The following is a 15,361-nucleotide window of genomic DNA, read 5'->3' on the forward strand; positions in this document are numbered from 1 at the left end:
ACTGCAAACGAATAAGTTAAAACAATAAATTGATTATACAAAAAATCCATTAAAAAAAAAAAAACCTAAAATCAACAAACTATGCACTCATTTTTCATACGAAATAGAACGAAGTGGTAACACGTCAAAATGGGCTGAAAGTTGAAACCCAAGATCCTCCGGCCTGAAAGCAGCCCGAGCTAGGAGATTCTTATTTTATTCAACTTTTATATTATTGCGTCATCCGTGCCAAGTGGCGTGATCTGGTCCTTTCGTTTGCAACAGTCCCTTCAATCTGTGAAGTGAGTAGAAAGAAGAACCCATCCACCTTTTTCCCGGTTTATCTCCGCCGCGCCTAGCCCCCACCCAGGTTCCCTTCCCCTCCCACAGACAGACACCCACACCGATCTCCTTTCCAGGCCACGCGCCACCAAATCTCCCTTTCCCGGCAACGGAGGACCCTCAGCTAATTTGTAAGTTTTCCCCATCATCCAATTTCACCTTTTCGCTTTCTTTTTCTTCTTCTTTTACTGCGATTATCTGTAAAATATATTGGGTTTCTTTCTTTGTATTTGGCAATGGTTAGGTGGATTCTGAGGGGGAAGGGGGAAGGCTTTTCGATGGCGGTGACTTGGTTTTGTTAGTAATTGGTAACCCTCATTGTGTAGCCTTAGTCGGTTGCATATGTTTACCAAGACTTTCAGTCGTGGATTCATTCCACTTGGGATCATCTTTAGAGCTAGGGAAGCCTCGGATGCCGGGGGCTTCACGAGCCTTGGCCTCACGTCGTTGGTTCTTCGTTTTCCAATGTTTTTTTTTTTTATTCTATTTATTTTCCATTTGATATGATAACATTTATAAGAAGAAGTAATCCTATTGTTTTTCGGGGAAAAAAGATCAGCTTAATGTTTGCCTTTCGCAGTTTGATTGAGTCTGTATGTTATGTCTGCGTACAAAAATAATGTACAACGGGCTCATGGTTCGGTAAACTCTTTTTCTGTTTTAAGTTAACATGAAATGCGACTATCTATACTTGAAAGTTGAAACAAACACTATAAATATTCTATTTTCACCAAAAAAGGAAAACATTCTAACAAAACCAAAATGATAAACCTAACAATCTTAACAGTTTGAGGCACATATAGGTCTAATATTGCAGCCACTATTTTAATCTATAAATTTCTAGCATCCTAACAACATTTAAAGTGATAACCACCAATAGGAAATGTTAATTGACAAAAACTAATATAGTTAACATAAGCGGTTCAGTTCGATTTGTCCCTTCATCATATTTCTTTCTATTCACTTATTTTCATTCTTATCTCTTCTTCAAATGTGCTATGTAAGCGGTATAGAGTTCTGGTGAAGCAAAGCTGCTAAAGTTTGAGGTGTAAATGTAAGGCTACTCTAACTCTAGAGTTTGAGCATATTAGGTTGGTCGCCAGACCATTCAGTACCATATCATATCCATCCTAGTTTTTACTGCCTCAGCGTCTAGTATAATTGTACACCAGTCCTTGTGATGCAATTTTCCTAGGTATACTGAAAGACAACAGAATACACTAGAGTTCGACAAAAAGAAATGGAAAGGAGAGAGAGTGAGGGGAAAGAAAAGGATAGAGTAGATCACAGTGAAAAAAAAAATATTGCTGGCATTAACGTAGGGGATTAATTACCTTTAGAATTATTTGAATCCATGTTTTACTCAGAAATTGTTGAATTAATGTATCTCTTTTATAACAATGGGCTTTCATGTTTGATTGATTTACTTCTTTAATTCTTGAATATCATGCTTTTATTAAAGCTTTAAATTAGATCCAATTATTTATCGTTTGTTAATAGGGTAAAAGAGCTACACTTGGGTTATGAAATATAGAAAATAGCTTTTGCTTAATTGAGTCAACTCTAGCCTTTTTTTGGGATCGTGTACTCATTACATGTAATTGTCGATTATTAGACTAGTTGGGCTTGGACATCAACGATTTACACAAGATGATTAGCAAAATGTGGTATCCATTGTGAAATTGGAAATTTTATGGGCAATGGGTTACAGTTGTAAAGTGCATAGTATGGTATACGCATAACATATGCTTACTCTACTATATAAAGTGGTGGGTAGGTACAATAAAATGAAACATGTCATGCAAAATACTCCAGTCACTCCAGTGTAAGTCCTTTCGTCGTTCTTGTTATTTTCTTCGGTACTCCAGCCTTGTAAGTCCTCCTTATGCTTGTTTCTAAATTTTGATTTAGTTATTTAGGAATTATGGGCTTCTAATATAAGTTTAATTGGGACTAAAGATTAGGGATTCAGGGTTTTAGTGATTCATTTAGTGTATAATTTCTGCTTTCACCTAAATACTATTGTAGGGATTCAGTTTAGGGGTTTAGGGATTCTATACTTTCTCCATTATGCATGCAAAACATTTTCTTTTCTGCATCAAACTACTCCCATCATCATTTCCATAGAATACGTTAAAGTTTAGTGTGAATAAAAGGAATGTTTGAGAGTCTGGAATGTTGAAGAATTCTGTGGTAGCTACTGAAAATTGCTATGCTGTATTTAATTTGATATCGGAGAGAGGTGGTTAATTCAATATTCAAGAGGTCTTATTACTATGAATGATTACAAGTTTGCAACTTTATGAGATGCCAATTGAAGGTTTTGTCTTTGGGGTTAAGCTTAAATGTTCCTAAGCGGAGGTTTATCTTGAAATTGCAGTGGAGTCTCCTTTGTACTTCACATTGCAGTTTATATAAATTATAGAAATGTTTAACAGGTGTATGATCTAGGAAATATCGCAAAAACAAAGGTGGGTCTACAAAATTTTGTGAGAAACTTTCTACTTGCGAAATTAGCTTCAATGTTCAGAAGACAGAAGACCCCATTTTGAACTCTTGGATTTATCACTCTTCTTTCTTTTTCTTTTTGGTTAACTTTGTTAAGTCATTTTACTGGCATGTTAATATTTGTACTAATATTTTTTCTCTGTATAATATTTGTACTAATTAGAAAATGGTCGTGCTTTCTTGTTCCCAACTAATGCTATTGATTTACTTTGATGCAGAGCAAGCTGAAAGCATATCTGGCACTTGCATTGAATGGGCTACAAATCCTACGCTCGCCATTTCACAGAGCTATAGAGCAATTTTTTTGTGAACTTATTAGTTGGCTAGCACTATTCTGAGGACTATGAAAAAGCTGAGAGGACCAATTGCCATACCACTGCTGGAGCAGCGAAACCCTAAAAACACAAAGCCACCACTGTCTCCAATTCCAAACCCAACACTTCCTGGCGCACCCAAAACCCCATCAATTCCTTTCCCCACCCAAACTCTCTCCCACACCTCTAACCACACCCACCTCCTCAACTTCCTCAAAACCCATATTAAGAACCCACCATTCACACCCCAAACCCTCCTCCATTTCCTCCAGTCCAAGCTCCACCACCACCCCGCATTCACCCACTTTGACTTCCATGTCTTCAACTGGGCCTCCTCCGTCGACTCCTTCCGCCACGATCACTCCACGTTCGAATGGATGGCTCGCACCCTCGCAATCTCAGACCGATTTCCTGAGTTGAGTTCCCTCCTCGGCTTCATGGTCGCTAGCCCTTGTCCTTGCTCCGACGGTATTTTTTCTTGCCCAAGAACAGAACCCGTTTTCCAATTTGCCATTAATGCTTACTGCAGGGTTGGGAGATTGGGTGATGCTTTGAATGCATTTGATTCTATGCGGAAATTGATTGATGGCAGGCCTAGTGTTGTGGTCTACAACATTTTGATTAATGGGTTTGTGAAACATAGCCAACATGATCAGGCTCTGGGGTTGTATGATAAGATGATTAAGGATAGAGTTAAGGCCAATGTTTATACCTTTAACATTCTGATTAGTAGTTTTTGTCGTAATTCAGAGTTCGGGTTAGCTTTGGAGCTGTTTAAGGATATGAGGGAGAAGGGGTGTAGTCCCAATGTGGTGAGTTTCAATACTTTGATTAAGGGGTTCTTTAGGGAGAGGAAATTTGAGGATGGGATAGGGATGGCTTATGAGATGATTGACTTTGGTTGCAAGTTTTCAAGTGTCACTTGTGAGATTTTGGTTGATGGACTTTGTAGAGAAGGTCAGGTTTCAGAGGCGTGTGAATTGTTGATAGATTTTTCGAGGAAAAGAGTGTTGCCTAAATCTTATGATTATCTCATTCTTGTTGAGGTGCTTTGTAAGAAGGGAAGTTCGGGTAGAGCTTTGGAGGTAGTGGATGAGCTATGGAGGACAGGAAATGTTCCGAGCTTGATTGCTTGCACAACTTTGATTGAGGGCTTGCGGAGGTTAGGGAGAATGGACGAAGCTTCTGGATTGATGAAAAGGATGCTTGAAGAGGGTTCAGTTCCAGATATCGTGACTTTTAATTGTCTCCTTCAAGATCTTTGCAATTTGGGGAGAACAGTGGAGGCAGATAGTCTTAGGAGGTTGTCGTTGAGCAAAGGTTTGGAATTAGACAGCACAGCTTATAGGATTTTGGTATCTGGATATTCAAGAGAAGGCAGAAGAAAGGAGGGGGAAGTGCTTGTGGATGAGATGCTTGATAGGGGATTTATCCCTGATATTGCTACATATAATAGATTGATTGACGGGCTTACTAGTTAACAATAAACCGCTTGGCACCCAGTTAGAAATTATTAATGGTGGAGTAGATGGAAATTTTCAGATACTTTGGGTAGATTCTTATACTTTGCTCAACTATGACTTCTCTTGCGGGTTTCGATTGCACTAAAAGGACATGTTATTGGCCTGTATCAGAGGTTGAAAAGCTGGAGAAATAAAACTATACAGGCCCTCTTGATCCTATAACAGGGGTTTGAACACCTTTCATCAATGACGTTGTGTTAAAAAACAGGGCATATTACTGGAGAATGCAGCATGATTCAAAACTATTGTGGAGCTTCAACAATGGAGATTGCAATGTGGCAATTATCTGTTTTATTCACTTCCTTTTGGGTGAGTTCGGACTTCATCAGCTTTAGGTATATTTGTTTACACACATTATTATGTCGGGTCAACCTTATTGGCGAATAATTTAGGATCAAAGTTGAGCCGCTGCTTGAGAAAGAAAGGGTTGTAGTTTTATTGAATTTGATAATCTTGTTTGTTTCTGTAAACGTATGTTTGGCAATTGGCACTAATATTATGCTTTAACGGGCTGGGGCTGAGTATATAGCAAGGTTTTCCTTTGGAACTGCCCTAATTGTTTCCATTGTACTTGTTTATATTACAGTGTTGTTGCTTTGTCTTCTGGTATGAGATAATTTGTAGGGCAGTGGTATTGTCTTGTTAAAAGTTGAATAATTTTGAATTATGGGCAGGATGCTTGATACCAGTGTTTTGGTTACAGTGAAGATGATAATCAAGGAAAGGCGTGGAGGAAGGTCATTTTATTTTTTTACATGAATCCGGCTGACCTTTTATGGTAACACCTTTTATACTAACTTGTTACGTACGCTTTTCATAATATTGTGGAAGGGTAGATTTAGTTTTTTTAGTTGTTGGAACTTGGAAGAGGCTTTTGTTTACACCTCGTTTTGCTATATATTTCCTTAAGGTATCATAGGAGGTGGCAAGCACAAACAGAGGATAACAAAGTTCGCCAAATCTGTATGTATTTGGGTTGGGTTGAATATGCCTTTTGGTTCTTTTCTAGTGTTGCATTAAACGAAAGTATTGACTTTGTGAATGTTGTCTTTTGAATTATAAACTCCGTGAATCCTTGGAGAATTCTATCAGCATAACTCTGAATGTGCAGGTTTCTGAAAGGCTCCATTGGTACGTGAAAGATGGAGATATGGTAAAGATTTGTATGCTTATATCTGTCTGCAAGATAATTTTAGTAGGTTGGCATGTGAGTGCACTATAGTATAATGTGAAATGTATTTTGGATGTTTCGTCGAGTGTTGCCCAGTGAATTGTTTGATTGGTTATACTACTCCACATTAAAGTAAAATGTTATGGAATATTATATTCATATTCTATTTCCTCTTCTTAGAAGCTTTGTATTACCTGAAACTGTATTTGATTGTTCATCTAGAGGCCCCCTAAAGTATAGATCATCATACTATTATTTGGCATTCTGTCACTGATCACAACATTTAAAACATTGAGACAAACTATTGCAGGATGGTGGCTTTTATTTATTAACCATAAAGCTTTTCCATTTTTTGTTTAGAAACTACTTCTAGGACCTGATCATCTTTATGATAGCAGAAGCCTCGATGTTTATTGTTCAAGAAGAAAAAATTTAGGAGATCAATGATTTACACTTATGCTTCGACTCGAAATTGATGACAAACCCTCTTAAGGGTTTATTTAAAGTGCAACCCTAATCACAGTAGGGAGCTAAATAACATCGAAATTACATATATGGGAAACTAAAGAACACCCTAAATCTCATCTCTAGCGACGACCTCAGGTATATCCAACTTGATTAAGAACGTTGGCACTCTCCTCGTTGTATGAATGGTACTAAATTACCATTTAAGGGACTTTATATTCACCTCATTCCGGAAGAACGTCGTTGACTTTTAAAGGATATTCGAGATGACAATGATCATGAATGAAACTATTGAAGAAAATAGAGTGGAATATCTTTGCACCACCTCCAAATATGACCCTGGAGCTTTGATTTGGGGCCAATGAGTTGTCTCCCAACTGGAAACACACCACATGTGGCCAGCCTGGAGCCTAGTGATTGAGCAGTTTACTTGCTTTGGCACGATCATTTGGGACACTAAGGTCAACGCGTCTCCTTACCCGTAGTAAGGATCTTATGTCTACAAGCACACTTTGCCAAACTTGCTCATTAGGGAAATTGATTTTCTAAATCATCCATTGCAAAGATATGAAACGATCCTCTTTTCACAGTGGATTTAACGGAATATTTGTGGATTAATCCAACCAAAATCCGGACAATATAAATATTTATGGTTTAGGTTGATGAATCGACAAACTAGTCACATGTTTGTCCACACAAATTGCTGCTAAACCTCTTGGCCGATTTTAAAAGTTCACCACCCTACTTATCCCTTAAAGTCTGGAAGACTGGATAATGCTGGAGAGTTTATATCGATGGTTTTCGATAAAGTATTGCATGTCTTTTGGGTTTATAATTGAACATCAAATTCCTATGTTCACCCCAAATAGCCTCGCTTAGCAATCATAAAGCGTAATTTAAATGATCGCCCGGACCTTGGTGAACGTACCAAGTTTTCGGTTTCTACCTAAGGCTATGCAATCTTGTATGCAGTTATGTTGATCTGCCTTGAGGCCCATTACCATCCAACCTATTCGACATTACAGTTGGTTACTAGTTACAAACTTGACGCTTAGTATTTAAGCATTTTGGGTGTGCATTCCATGTGCCAAGTTGCGCCGCTGCAACGTACCAATATGGGTTCTCAAAGAAGAATGTGAATCTCTGTCGATTACGATTCTCCTTCACACTAGCACTCTTAGAGCCTTTGCATGTGATCTCTTTACCGCTCATTTATAGATTATCACTTTAATGAGACAGCCTTCCCGCTGTTAGGGGGAAATAAGAACGTTAACGTTCCTATAGAACGACGTGAATTTGCGTGGACATTGCCTATTATGTCTCATCTCGATCCCTATATCGCACAAAATGTGATAAGCAAGTGCGATGGATTCTAGCTTTCAGAATGTTGCTCCAGACGCATTCCTTTCATCTAGCTAAGGTGACGAGATCATATACCAGCTGCAAACATGACTGCAAGGATAGACATACTTAATAGACGTCGAGTTAACATCCCCGAAGGGTGTGTCGCCCTTGTTGGATGGTTTGGACGCCTCTGTTGGATGGTCCGGTACACTGGTGGATAACTAATCAACCTGTCTTGGCATGGAGAATGACATATTACTCGGTTTATAGGATTCACTTCGCTAGAAGAGGAAGACACGGCACAACAATGAATCCATACTAACTGATGTCTCAAATCATTTCCATCTCATGAGATTAATCCGGATTACTCCCGAGACTTGAAGTTCTTGGTATAGTATACTAGTTTGGATGAGTTAATGGAATTGAAATGAGATTACCATCAATGATGTTTTCACTTATATGGTAGCTACTGACATAAATGAAAAACGACAATATCGAACCGTGTTCCACTGATTAAGTGACAACGTAGAATTGATTGGACAACTGAAATTACAATCTAGGTCAAATTTCTTACCAAAGTGTGTTTGGACCTATCGTTCCTACACTACCCAAGGTAACCTTGTTGTGTTACAAGTGGGAAAGGAAGTGTAATGAGATGAATGCAATAGTGCAATATGATGCACGTTTTACGACGCAAGGTTTCTCTTAAACGTCATGTGATTGATAGCAGCATTATGAAATGTGGTTTGTGTTTTCTCCATGAGGATATAGATATGGAGATTTACATGTAAGTTCTTGAAGAATTACATAGACTGGTTCAAATAGTTCCAAACCACGGAACACCCTTTTAACTTGTTTGAGGTGTTCACTTATGGATTGAAACAATCCGACGGATGTGGTATACCCGTCTAAGTGATTATTTGATTAGTCAGTGATATGAATGAATGCCCTTGCGTGTTGAACTTTGAAGTCTTATTTCGAATTTCTAGAGTTACAGTTTATGTTGTTGACATGAATCTCACTAAGACTTGGAAGAGCTTGAGAAAATTGCTTCACACCTAAATATGGAATTTGAGATGAAGGATCTTGGGAAAACTCGTTTATGCCTTGAACTGAAGTTGAAGCATTGTTCTGACTGTACTTTAGTATACTAGTCGAACTACACCTTGAAGGTGTTACTTTTATGTATACATGTGATCGTCCATACGTTATATGCAAATGAAACCCTTGAAGAGGTTATGAAATCCGAAATTCCATATCTAAGTTCAACTTTGTGCTTCGTTGTACTTAGCTCATTGCATTAGACAGGACCCGAAATTCCATATCTAAGTTCAACTTTGCGCTTTGTTGTACTTAGCTCATTGCATTAGACATGACATTTCCTTCGTTGTTGGTATATTGGTAAAAATGCAGCAACGCACCTACACGCAACCACTGAATTGCTATTAAAGATGTACCTTGAAGGTACTACGAATTTGGGCAAATCCTAACACATCTCGAGCAGATCCGACCCCCTGATCCTCGAAATGATGCTTGCCTTGTTTGTTATGTTGATACTGGTTACTTATCAGACCCGCATAAGGCAAATCCCTGAATGGTTATGTATTTACCGTTAGGGATATCATAATATCTTGGAGGTCCACGATATGACCTTAGTTGCAAAACCTTCGAATTGTTCCAAGACTCACCTCACTTCACTACGCCACATGTGTGACATGGTTAGGAGTTCTTGTTGAGTATATTCAAAGTACTTGCTATTGTAATCCATTTTTGAGTCCTAACGACGATCCATGAAGACTATGCTGCATGTATCCACCCGACCAAGACATGAGACGTCAACAAAGTCAACGCTAAGATATATTGCCTCTACGTCTACATCAGCAAAGCATCAGGAGATTGAAGTCATGCAAGCCAATCCCAGACAACCTTGCCAACCTCTACACGATGTCACTGCCAAAGTCAACCTTCCAAAAGTTTGTCCGAGGAATCGGTATGCCTAACTGTCATATGCAATGCTTGTAGTTCTCATTTGGAAGTTCTGTCAAACTCAGGGGGAGTATCCATAAGTAAACTCATTTGATCTTAATGTACTATTTTTCCCTACGATTAGGAGCATTTTGCCCACTGGGTTTTTGCTACCTAACTAGGTTTTGACGAGGCACCTATCCTGGGCTGATCATATCTTTGTGAGCTCTTCTACTTGCGTCCAAAAGACGTATAGTTTTGACTTATTGCAACTTCTCACTTTTCTCCTTAGCCTATAGGTTTTTCTCCCACCTTGGGTTTTACCATAACGAGGTTTTGTGAGTTTTACCTTTTTTATGCATTCTTCCGTTAATTTGAGACTCGAATTCGCTCATTGTGCCAACGACTTCATCAACTGTACTTACTTTATCACTGAAGACATGATGCGCCATTTAGTTGAGTATTTACACACTCAAGGGGGAGTGTTGCAGTCCTATTAGATTAGGAATGTGATTGTGTAAATCCTAGTGTATCTAGGGATATCTTTGAATATTCCCTTTAGTACTTACTGATGCGAGAATTACTTGACACACAAATTAAACCCTCTTTTTGACAATTGTAGCAAAGTATGTAAGTAGGGATCGTTCTAAACCGGGGATTAGGAGGGCTTGCTAAAACCTCTAAACTGACTCAAAAACAAAAAGAAACAAAGTTAAAAATGTAAACAAAAGATTTTAAAACAAGAAAGTAAAAGGGGGATTTGAGTTTGGTGAAGTTGAAAGTAAAAACGAATAAACTAAAAACTTAAATAGATTTTAAACAAATTTGGGTTGAATGGATAATGGAAGGCTAGCTAAGGGGTTCTTCTCCACACATGTCTTGCTTGCATACAAAATGATTTCCAATTGCTCTTCGATAAGTTATGAATACTCAACGCCCCAAATTAACCGTGAATTGCACTAATTAACTCTCAGTTTTTCAACAAGTTATTAGATTGGATGATTGCATACGACAACCCAAAACATTCCCTACAAGTTCCCTACATGAATTGCATAATAGAGATACAAGCAAGAATCATTCAGTTCTATGAAAAACATAAGCATTGACGAGGCACTCGTTACTATGATTTGCATGAAACTTATGCCAAGAATTTACTTAACGTGATTGTGACTAGCAACCTTCACTACTTGTGAATATAAGTTCATAACGATTAGGTGAAACTCCCTTATATTCTAGCGTCAAATTCATGCATGAAAATTAAGCGTGCACTCTCAACCAACATACACAAATTAGTTTTTATACGAACGGATAAGTAAATTGAATTCACAATTCAAGAAATGCAATTGGAAGTAATCAAATCATATAGCAAGCCTAAACATGGTTTTGAATCCCCCCCTAGCCAAGGGGGGTTTAGTTCCTCATTATTACAAAACAAAGATAAACAAATTTAACCATTGAAAAACAAAGGGAAGAAAGCACCTAAACGTTCCAACGATCCATGTTGGATAGCAAGCGCGTCCAAGGACTTTTCTCCTTCTCCTTGCCGCCACAACAAGGTTGGAATGATGTTGAAGGGTTGGTTATTTGGAGGAATGGATGGGAAGGGGTTTAGATATGTAGGAGAGGCAAGGAAAGGCTTGGAGAATGGTTAATTTCTGGATGAATTCAATGAGGTTGCTGCATGGTATTTATAGGGAGATGATGGACTTGTTTAAGCACAAATTTCTGGTGGAATGGGTAGGTAAGTCACGGCAAGAGTGGGAATTGTTGTTGGGGTAGGTTTTGAGTCATCCACTCACATGTCATGGTTAGCTAAGCATTGCATCATCCACTCACATGTCATGGTGATTTAAGCATTGCATCATTACTCAAATTTCTGGTGGAGGTGGAAGTAAAAGTCACGGCATTGATGTGTTTTGAGTGAAGTTTTGGCCAATCCTTTTAGAAATTTATCCCTTCTTGCAACTTGTATTTGTTTCACCAGATTTTTAGCATGTTCTTAGCCTCTTTTGTCTTCAAATTCGTCCATCCATCTTGCTCATATCATATGTAATCCATTCCAAGCTCAAAACTGCTCCAAAATGCACCAAAATGCACTTTCTTGCTACCTTAGCCCTTTGGACCTACAAACACACGAAAATGGCTTAAAGTACTAAAATAACTAAGAACTAATAACGTAAATGCAAGAAAACTAGTTAACTAAGTCGCATAAATATGCGTCTATCACTTACTATCCTATTAGAGTTGTAATCCTATTAGGGTAATGAATTAACCTTCCCTACTATTATAAATAAAGGCACAATGTGGTGAAATTGAACACACCTCACAATTACACATCTCTCTCTTCTCTCTCTATGCAACACCCCTCTCTATTTCTTGTCTCCATAATTGTTCAGTAAATTATGATTACAACATATTGATCGATTTTCAATTATAAGGACCATGAGTGGGTTAATTTTAGAGACCAATTGTGAAAAAAAAACCCTTTTAGTTATAGCCAAGATTTCTCCTGATGGACGTGTGTTTTAAATTTGTCAGAGACTATCGATTATAGAAAATAATTACAATTGTTTAAAAAAAAAAAATCAATTCTCTGCTAATTGCAAGCTGGTCATAAATACAGGGACAATTTACGACGACCAAAATTAGTTCTCTTAAAAGAAAGGTTTGCGCCAATAAACTAGGAGGCTATTTTCACGTGCAATTTTTAGTTCCTCACACTTTTATATTTGTTTTTAACTATTAAATTGAATAAATTAAATAAAAACAGTGCATATGACTAAAAAGAGTAAATTGCCAAAATGATCATTGAGATTTGCATAACTCATCACTTTGGTCCTTGAGATTCCAAATCGATAAAAGTGGTCCCTGAGATTGTCCACCTTCCATCATTTTGGTCATTCCGTTAAAAACGCCATTAAGTGTCCTGGAGCTCTTGGCCATAAGTTTGGGCAATTTTCAAAGCTTCGTAACTCAATCGTTTCTTAACCAAATTTGACCCATAATATATCAAAATGAATATAGGAAAGTGTAGAATACTATTATACCTATTTCGAAGCCAATGGTTGCCGGATATTGCCGGAAAATAGCCTCAAAGTTGATTGGTTTGAGTGAAAACTTGAAAACTCGCCGGAAACTGGGTAAACTTTAAACGTTCATAACTTCTTCAATACTCAACAAAATTAAGTAATTCAAAAACAAAAATCATACATCTTGATGAGACGAAAAGAATGGTATGGCTAACTCACCATGGTTTGGCCGGAAAACGGCTCGAAAGTGGCTAACTCGAGACCAAGACAGCCACTTTTGAGCCATTTTTCGGCCAAACCACGGTGATTTAGCCATAAAAAAGGTACCATTCTCTTTTTCTCATTTAGAAGTATGATTTTCATTTTTGAATCACTTGATTTCGTTGAGTATTGAAGAAGTTATGAACGTTTAAAGTTTACCCAGTTTCCGGCGAGTTTTCAAGTTTTCACTTGGACCAGTCAACTTTGAGGCTATTTTCCAGCAATCTCTGGCAACCATTGGACTTCTAAATAGGTATAATCTTATTCTACACTTTCCTATCTTCATTTTGATATATTATGGGTCGAATTTGGTTAAGAAACGATTGAGTTACGAAGCTTTGAAAATTGCCTAAACTTTCGGTCAAGAGCTCCGGGACACTTAACAGAGTTTTTAACGGAAGGACCAAAATGATGGATGGTGGACAATCTCAGAGACCACTTTTATCGATTTGAAATTTCAGAGACCATTTTTGTGATTTACTCGACTAAAAACAGTAAACGGAAGTTCCTCTTAATCTCAAATGATAATGCTTGTGTCTTTCATGGGGACTTATTTTTTTTATAAAATCTTTCAAAAATAACAGAAAATCCACTTAAATACACTTAAATACCCTCATAATTAAAACAAAATAAACATAAAGTAACCACCACCAGCAAAAATTGCTGTCAACAATGAAGGTACCATTAAAAGCCTTTCTCATGGGTACAAGACTGTGGGGGGAATCACTATTTTTCTCCTACTGTCTTCATCATTGGCTCAACCATATGGCAGTATGGGATCCCATATTTGATCAATGAATTGGCCAAATAAAGGCCCAACGTTTTCGAAGCAGTGTCCGAGCAACCGAACTTCAACACCAGCAGTAACAATGGAGATCGATCTGGTGGCAGGAGGTACAAGCAAGAAGACGAAGTGCACTGCGCCCAAGTCCGATGATATCTATCTCAAGCTTCTTGTCAAGCTGTACCGTTTTCTTGTTCGAAGGACTAGAAGCAAGTTGAATGCAGTCATTCTTAAACGTTTGTCAACATGGCACCCTTTCTCTCTCGAGGTTGATTAAGTATACGCTGGGAAAGGACAACAAGATTGTTGTGGTTGTGGGGACTGTCACCGATGACATTAGGGTTTATGAAGTTTTGCAATTGAAGGTTACAACACTGAGGTTCACCGAGATTGAGGCAGTAGGAGAGTGTTTGACATTTGATCAGCTTGCTTTGAGAGCACCATTGGGTTAGAACGGGGTTCTCCTCAGAGGTCCTAAGAATTCTCATGAAGCACTTCTATGTAAATGGTTTTGAATTTTGAGGATATTTAGGTCTATTCACGTGAGTTTTCTGATATATTTGAAAGTTAAAGTGACATTTATGAATTTAGATGTTAAATTTTGATTATTAATGATAAATACTCGTTCAGATTCTCGAAGGAACTTCGACCTTCTAATGACTCGATCGATGACAATTTTATTGTCTTTCCCCACCATGATCTTCCTCAACTTGCGCTGCTTTGCAAGGCTTAAAAGCATCACGGAGGCCTCAGCAATAGTGGTCGTGCCAGATCCCAAATGTTATTGTATGGCCTATCCTGACCTTTTCTTTTCAACCCTCCTCCAATTATCATACTTCATTCATTTACAGTCATGCTCTTATTTGTCAACAATGCATCAAATTCAAACCTATTCTTTCCTAATTCCAAATTCCAACTTCCAAGTCTGGTTACATCCCACCACTATTATTATATTTATATGACATTAAATTAATAATATTTGACATTTAATAAACAACCTTAACATTAAACCTTCACTTATAAATTAATATATATATATATATATCTACTTTGATCTTTCTCTTTCACGGTGCAACCCAAAAGCAGGACTTCAAGTCTACAAAGCTATTCTTCTTCTCATTTTTGAAATTCATACATATAGTCAAATACCAAAATTCAAATTAATTCAACAACTATAAGTTTGTAAAATCTATCTTGATGTATATAACTTTTTATTGTTTAGCTTCTATCTTATCTCTTATTTATGTGTTAGTGTTTAGAATTTTTTTGTTGATTCTCCCTATAAAATTTAATTGTATAGATGACAAGGTTATCATGCAACGATTAATATTGTACATGTTTGGAAGTACATTTAAAGCAACTGAAAGCGCTTTTTAGGAAATTTTTTGTGTGTTCCAAAAGCACTGTAAGTGAATTTTGAAAGAATCACTAATATTTTACTTCTTACAAGAAGTACTTAAGTTCATTTGTAGGATTCATTTGCATTTTAACTAAGGATTAATTCTAAAAGCACTTTCATTAAAAGCGTCTTTAGTCATTTTGAAAGCACTTTCAAACACACCATTATCAAGGAATATGTTATTATGATGTTTTGGTTAGTAACTTTGTAATTGTTATCCACCATTTTTTTTTTTACATTTGTGAAAGGCTTCTTCTCACAAGAAATCTTGGCTTCG

General features: G+C 37.5%; 1 protein-coding gene and 1 pseudogene across 6 annotated transcripts; both read left to right on the forward strand.

Annotated features, from left to right (window-relative positions):
• Positions 1-282: 282 nt before the first annotated feature.
• Positions 283-6,019, forward strand: LOC126602414 (pentatricopeptide repeat-containing protein At2g36240). Of its 6 annotated transcripts, XR_007616099.1 has the most exons (5): positions 283-452; positions 3,048-4,975; positions 5,341-5,444; positions 5,577-5,629; positions 5,778-6,019. XR_007616099.1 is itself a non-coding variant. In XM_050269267.1 (2 exons), exon 2 carries the CDS (start codon positions 3,173-3,175, stop codon positions 4,622-4,624), a length of 1,452 nt encoding a protein of 483 aa, XP_050125224.1. In that variant the 5' UTR covers positions 283-452; positions 3,048-3,172; the 3' UTR covers positions 4,625-5,213. The 6 variants fall into 6 exon arrangements, 1 of the variants encoding a protein (XP_050125224.1); XR_007616101.1 differs by having other exon boundaries at positions 3,048-5,001; positions 5,577-6,019; XR_007616102.1 differs by having other exon boundaries at positions 3,048-5,001; positions 5,370-5,444; positions 5,577-6,019.
• A 7,643-nt stretch (positions 6,020-13,662) lies between these two features.
• LOC126602945 (60S ribosomal protein L18-3-like) lies at positions 13,663-14,200 on the forward strand (annotated as a pseudogene).
• Positions 14,201-15,361: the final 1,161 nt, after the last annotated feature.

The sequence above is a fragment of the Malus sylvestris genome, chromosome 15 (genome assembly GCF_916048215.2).
Source record: "Malus sylvestris chromosome 15, drMalSylv7.2, whole genome shotgun sequence".
In the NCBI taxonomy this organism is placed as follows: Eukaryota; Viridiplantae; Streptophyta; class Magnoliopsida; order Rosales; family Rosaceae; genus Malus; species Malus sylvestris.

Excerpts from the sequence above, each read along its gene's own strand:
- LOC126602414 (XM_050269267.1), top strand. The coding sequence starts at position 3,173 with ATGAAAAAGCTGAGAGGACCAATTGCCATACCACTGCTGGAGCAGCGA.